Here is a 7464-nt window from a genome sequence, read left to right as displayed (position 1 = left end):
ATATATATATATATATATATATATATATATATATATATATATATATTATATACTATATATGTATATATATATATATATATATATATATATATAATATATATATTATAATAAATTATATATATGTGTATATATATATATATATATATATATAATATATATATATATATATATATATATATATATATATATATATATTATATATATATATATATATATATATATATATATAACACACTTTGCCTCGGTACTAATTTTCTTTCTGTTGCAGCTCGTTTCACAATCTCCACCACACAATATTTCAAAAAGGTGCCGTTCACAACTTGTACAATGTTTGTTCAGATTCCACAAAAAGCACTAAATGATACTAAATAACTCTAAGAAATATCAAATATGAAATTTATATGAGCGACCAACAATAACGTACATTAAAGTTTTTATGTTAATATTAAATCAAAAGTGGCGTGAGAGAGAGAGACAGAGAGAGAGAGAGAGAGAGAGAGAGAGAGAGAGAAATGCCTGAATGCAATGTGGTTCTAAGTAACAATGAATGCTTTTTCTCTCTCCTTGTATGGGCAACTCAAAAGACTGACGGGCTCAGAACGTTTTGGGCATGCGAAAGATGACGCAATCCTTCTAGAAGCTTCTAATATGACGTAATTTTACAGAAAAATCGTGAAATATTCACGTGGTTTCGGCAAAGATGTACGTGTATGAAACAAGTCATGAACGTATTAGCCTCAACAAAACAGACTCCTCGAGCAAGTAAGTTTGATTAAGATTGACATGCTATGATAACAAAACAGAGACCGCGAAGTCCCTTAATCTCGAGGCGATGAAAAGATACCAAAACAATTCCAGCTTCGAATATACAAAGATAATCTCTCTTTCTTTTCATTCTACGTTATATATTCTTAAATTATGTTATACAGAATCTGAACATACATTTTAAGACATCCTACAACTCTAAGGAATCTGAAAAATGTTGCAAAACTCTATTTATAACATTTTATACAGTCAAAGAGGGGGATATATGTGTTTGAAAGTAGCAACATATAATAATAATATATATATATATATATATATATATATATATATATATATATATATATATATATATATATATATATATATATATATATATATAGTAATATAATATACATATATATATATATATGATATATATATATATATATATATATATATATATACATATATATATAATATATATATATATATATATATATATATATATATATATATCTCACACACAAAACAACAAACACAATTATAAGTAATCTTACAAGTGTGCCTGCATACTACACGTTTTCCACTCGCAAAATAGGCAAATCAGAGTTTCAAAAATAGTCATGCATCTGAACCAACATTATAAAGGGGCAATTGCCGTAAGGGAATCCCCTGTCACAGCCACAAAGGTGGAAAAATTGATTGGGTTGGGGCGAACGCCCCCCAGCCCCCCACACCACACCCACCCCGCCTTCCTTCGGATCGAGTGCGGTGATCTTTAAAAGTAAATTAGTGCAGGGGGGGAACCAAATAAACTCTCCTCCGTGTAAGGGGTCGGAGGGAAAATAAACAAGCAAGTCAACAAACTGAACTGCTTGCTCGTCGATTCCGAATTCGCCCACAAGTTCAGGATTCCCCCACAAACCAATCACGATTATGACCAACTTGAAATTAACATTGCGTAGCATGTTGATTTCAAGTCGCGTCTCCGTTTGTATTCATTTCTTTCGCAAATTAACATAAACTCATTTCCTTTGAGTTACTCATAGTATTCCCTTCTTCCATTTATTCGAGCAATCGCATTCTTCTCTCTCTCTCTCTCTCTCTCTCTATCTCTTTCACCCCTGTATTTCCATTTTCGCAACATTCTTATTTTTCTCTCGAAATCGCATTTGGATTCAAACGCACATTTGCGTCGTTAACGACGTCTCAAAACGAGTTGGTTAGAGTTGCATAGATGTTATATAAGAAATCTTGGATCTATAGGAATCCTGCATAGAAGTGATGAGACCATTGCTTTGAATGAAGATAGGGAAGATATGATGGAGGGTGATTACTCTAAAGGAGGATGATAAGATGTTAAAGGGCGCCTCATTGTCTCAAAACGGTTTTGCTCGAAGTATGAAATTGTGTTTTTCCCAAGTTTCGAGATGTGTGATTGGGAAGGTGATCGCCATTATGATAATGAAGATGATCTTGGCAATGTTCTAACTATGGGTTAAAGACGTATTTGTTATGAAAAGACTGGAGAAATATTTCATAGTGCTTACCTTACAGACCTTACATTTTGTTCGGGTTGCCCCAGGTCCCTCAGTGTGAGGCACCTCTAATGTCTACCAGAGAGTTGCTAGTACATCTTCCGGTATATTTTGCATCTTCCAATCTTGGATGGTCTGGGATGCAAAATGTCGAGCTTATTCTTAAACACATCTACGCTCACTCCTGATATATTCCTCAGATGAGCTGGCAATGCATTGAATAGATGCTGCATTATCGATGCTGATGCGTAGTGGATTAATGTCCCTGTGTGCTTTCCTTATTTTTCCTGGTATAGTTTTGGGCACTATTAATCTGCCTCTGCTTGTTCTTTCTGATATTTTTAGTTCCATGATATTTTCTGCTATTCCTTCTATCTGTTTCCATGCATGAATTATCATGTAGCGTTCTTTTTCTCCTTTCTAGACTATATTAATTTAAAGGATTGTAGTCTTTCCCAGTAGTCAAGGTCCTTAACTTCTTCTATTCTAGCTGTAACGGACCTTTGTACACTCTCTATTTGTGCAATATCCTTTTGATAGTGTGGGTACCATATCATATTGCAATATTCAAGTGGACTACGAACATATGTTTTATAAAGCATAATCATGTGTTCAGCTTTTCTTGTTCTGAAGTGCCGTAACAACATTCCCATTTTTCCTTTACATTTTACCAATAGAATTGCTATTTGATCATTGCATAACATGTTCCTATTCATCATCACACCAAGGTCTTTAACTGCTTCCTTATTTGTGATTGTCTCATTATTAGGTCCCTATATGCATATAGCTTTCCTTTTCTGTCTCCATAATTTATTGATTCAAATTTATCAGAGTTAAATACCATCCTATTTACCTCTGCCCAATCATATACTTTGTTAAGGTCTCTTTGTAGAGCGTTCCTATCTTCATCACAAGTAATTTCTCTACTTATTCTTGTGTCATCAGCGAAACTACTCACTACCGAATCCTTAACATTACTGTCTATGTCTTCAATCATAATAACAAACAGTATTGCAGCTAACACGTACCTTGTGTTTGGCAAACGGATATTACCTTAGCTTCATCCGATTTCTCATCGTTTGCAATAGCTATCTGTTTTCTGCTGTGTAAAAATTCTTTTAACCATCTTCCTACTTTATCCATGATTGTGTTTTCTAATTTTCTTCGCTATATATTATGGTCTACCATTGTCAAAAGGTTTGCAAAGTCTAGATAAACCACATCTGTTTCATTTCCGCTTTTCATATTTTTGAATATGGTCTCTCACGGTAGACTAACAGTTGGGTTTGTGTACTTTTTCCGGGTACGAAACCATGTTGTCCTATATTAAACAAATTATTTTCTATTAAAGTGTTTCATAATATTTTTCTTCATTACCCTTTCATACACTTTCATAATATGTGATGTTAGACTCACAGGCCTATAATTACTTGCCTCTAGTCTTGATCCACTTTTGAAAGTAGGGGTAATAATATAGCTAATTTGTGCTCATCATAAATCTTGCTTGTATCTACACTTTGTCTTAATAATATTGCAAGTGGCTTTGCGATAGAATGAACTACTTTCTTTAACAAAATAACAGGAACTCCATCAGGCCCTGCTGCAGCTCCATTTTTGATTTCATTAATAGCCTGCACAATATCACTTCATTAATATCTATGTCAGCTTAAATATTCATTATTTTTGTCCCTTACTTCTATATCATTATCTTCAATTAGCTATTCTAGAGGTGAATTCTCTCTTATATCGTTCTGCCAATATGTTGCAAATTTCCTTTTTTCATTCGTTAATCTCCCTTCAATTCTTAGAGGGCCTATTTCTATTCTTCTTTTATTCATCTTTTTCGTGTATGAGTATAATAGTTTTGGGGTTTTGCTTGATATTTATTAGGGTTTTTCTTCCAAGTCCCGTTTTTTTCATTTCTTTTGATTGTATAATCTTTTGTTCTGCATTTTCTATCTTACTTTTTAGTTCTATAACTTTCCATGCATTTTTTTCTTTTGCAAGTCCTTTTTTCCACTTTCTGATTTTCTGGAACAAGATCCTTCTGTCTCTTGGTATGCATGACTGATGTTTACTTTTCTTCTTCGGTATATATTTATCCACTATTTTCTCTAATATTTTATATAATATCTCCGTATTTACCCTTATGTCATCACTTACGAAAATGTTATCCCAATCTTTGTTTAATTCTTCATTTATTTCTGACCATTTTATATTTTTACTGTAGAAGTTGTATTTTCCATATCCTTCCCACTTTTTCATTTCTTGCTTATCTCTGTTTTCACTTGCTTTAGAATGGACTGTTTAATTCTATGACATTATGGACTGAAATACTCGCATTATAAACTATTATTTCTTTAACATAATTCATCTCATTCACAAATACTAGGTCTAAAGTATTTTCCTTTCTTGTTGACAGGTGATTTATTTGTTGAATGTTGTATTTTCCAGTAGCATATCTAATAGCTTTTCGAATTGCCTCTTATCTTCTGCACTACTATTACTCTCTTTTTTATATGTATAAGTACAACCACAATCTCCTATTCGTTCTTTCCAGTCTACGAAAGGAAAAGTTAAAGTCTCCAGATAGGAGAATAGTCCAGTCCTTGTGATTTCTACATATATCATCCAATTTTTCTATTATTAAGTCAAACTCTTTAGTATTAGGAGGTCTATATATTACTATGTTCATTAATTTTTCAGATTCAAATTCTACCGCTATTAGTTCACATTCTGAGTTACTATATTTCTCATATATTTTTCCTTGTTTTTTGTCTTTCCCATATATTGCGGTTCCCCCTTGATTCCTATTTTTCTATCTGATCTATAAGTTTGGAACCCTTTTATTTGATCATCATTCCCAGTCTCTTGGGAGTACCAGGTTTCACTTATATTCATTATATCTATTTTCTTTTCAATTTGGTGGGGTTATTCTTCTGAGTACTCTATTTTTTCTTTTTGAGTTACTCGTAACTAAACCCTGCGCATTCATCACTATAATGGTTTTGCGTGTTTTTTCCTTCATTTAATATTGGTAATAATAAGGATTTTCCCATGTCTCTTTCCTGTTCTGGTATGTTGTTCTTTTTTTCATTTCCAGAAATTCTGACATTAAAAAATCCAACTTTTCCATAATATTTGTTCTTCCTTCATCATAATTATTCATTTTGTGTCTGAAACTGCAATTTTCTCTGTATCTGCAATATCCTCTTGCATAATAAATACAGTTATTATCTCTTGAGTAAAATCTTGGAGCTGATGCTTTGAAAGTTTTGCTGACATCTCTGCATATATCGTTGATGGCTTGTTTTTTCTTTACCTGATATTCTTTATTCCTCTCCTTATTTGTTTCTTTCTTAGTTATTTTGGATTTTATTACTTGATTGATTATTTATTTGATTATGATTCATGGCTACAGGGTGCATATATTTACATTTTTTGTCGAACTTACATCCTTTTCCTTCTTTTAGGTTTTGCATATTTTTGGATGCAGATCTCTGCAATCATCCTCATAGCCATCTAGGTATGCACATTTACCATATATTTCATAGTTGTGACATACCTTAGGATGTTTGTAGTAACATCTTTCTCCAAATCTACAATTCCCCTCTTTTCAAAAGGTTGCAGACTTTGTCTTTTTTGTCTATTTTTTCCTCTTTCCTGTTCATTGTTGGTAGATCTGGGTAGAGCCTCTTCGGGATTTTCTTTTGTGTTTTTCATATCGTAATTTATTTCTTCGTAAGTATGCTGCTTTATTGCCTCATATGTAGTATCAATGAGTATCTCTGCATCCATTACTTTTATCTTGTTCTTTGTTTTCTTATTTTTTTTTTCGTGTCATTTCAGTTTTTGTTTACTTCTCTTCCGTTTTCCTCTTCTTCTTCTCTCTTCCCTTTCTTCTTCATCCTCAAACTATTTGTACACTCAATCTTGATTTAAAACATTGTCTATCCATGATAGACATGTTGAGCAAAATATTCTTGTATCTTTTCTCATATCTTGCATTACCTCAGCACATTGTGGATGGGTCGGAATGTTGCATGCGACACATTTTCTGATTAGGTTTTGTGGATTAACTATGCTATACCACACCTTACACAGTTTGCATGCTTTTGGCATTCTTTTTTTCCTAATGCATCAATTAGGATATTCACAAGGTTCACCTTATTCATTTTCTTTGTCGGAATAGTTGGTTTATGCATATTTTTCTTTATGAGTCTCTTGACCACTTGGATTTTATTTGGAACTTCTTCAATTATTTTCAAGATGTTTTCAGTTGATTTGTTCCAGTTTGAAGGATTATATCCTTCTAATATATCTATGAATGCTTTTGTATCTTTTTGGTTAGGATTTTTGCTGATCTCATCAATGAGAAATGCCAGTTCCCTTCCTGCTACCTCATCGTATGCAAATCTGCCAAGCATGCTAAATTTCGCCATTTTTTCCCGCAGTTGGAACTTACTGCCATCTTGTTCTGATTTACAGTATTACACTTGATAAACTAACTTAGAAGACGCTTTATCCTACTATTTTCACAACTAATCTTATCACCGATAGTTCACGAACACTTCTAGATATTTATCAAATTCTAGACGTTTGTTAAACTTGTGATATCTGTTGATTAATCTGACTTTGCGCAGGAAACGTCTCACCAAGCAAGATGGCTACTCTACGAGAGTAGATAAAAGAAAGTTTGGCATTGGTAAAATGATATAGATTGTAATAATAGAAAAAAAAAACAAATAATGCGAGATGGAGAGGCTACAGTGTCACTATTCATGGGAGTGTGACCGTGAGTTCAATTCTAGCAGTTGATAAATCTAATTTTTTTCCATCTGATTCGAATAGTTCACTTTATTATTCATTTATTATTTGTAATTTTATGCTGTTATTTTTATATTTATGATTCTTATTTTCATTTTTATTGTTTTTATGAATAAAGTTATAATCCGCCATTTGTCGGTCTACTATGCTTTGATTAAAAAAGAAAAAAGTGAGAGATTGACATCCAGTTTTCAATTGTATACTGCATCCTTTTTCTCTCTCATTGTCACCCATCACTGCTCAAACCAGACTGTGTTCCTCATGTCAACCTTGCCTCCTCTCTCTCCTCTCTCTCTCTCTCCTCTCTCTCTCTCTCTCTCTCTCTCTCTACTCTCTTTCATTTCTTATGCTGGAT

The 7464-nt window shown here is 32.7% G+C and overlaps 1 protein-coding gene across 1 annotated transcript in view; it reads left to right on the top strand.

Moving 5' to 3' along the window:
• Positions 1-700: 700 nt before the first annotated feature.
• Positions 701-7464, top strand: part of LOC135209488 (proline-rich protein 36-like) — a 50154-nt gene continuing 43390 nt past the window's right edge. Inside the window, exon 1 of the mRNA XM_064242146.1 lies at positions 701-762. Within this exon, the coding sequence (XP_064098216.1) occupies positions 701-762 (62 nt within the window). The remainder of the gene's footprint in view (positions 763-7464) is intronic.

The sequence above is a fragment of the Macrobrachium nipponense genome, chromosome 11, assembly GCF_015104395.2.
Source record: "Macrobrachium nipponense isolate FS-2020 chromosome 11, ASM1510439v2, whole genome shotgun sequence".
NCBI lineage: Eukaryota > Metazoa > Arthropoda > Malacostraca > Decapoda > Palaemonidae > Macrobrachium > Macrobrachium nipponense.
The sequence above is the reverse complement of the archived record's forward strand: the minus strand, read 5'-3'. Positions and strand labels throughout refer to the sequence as shown.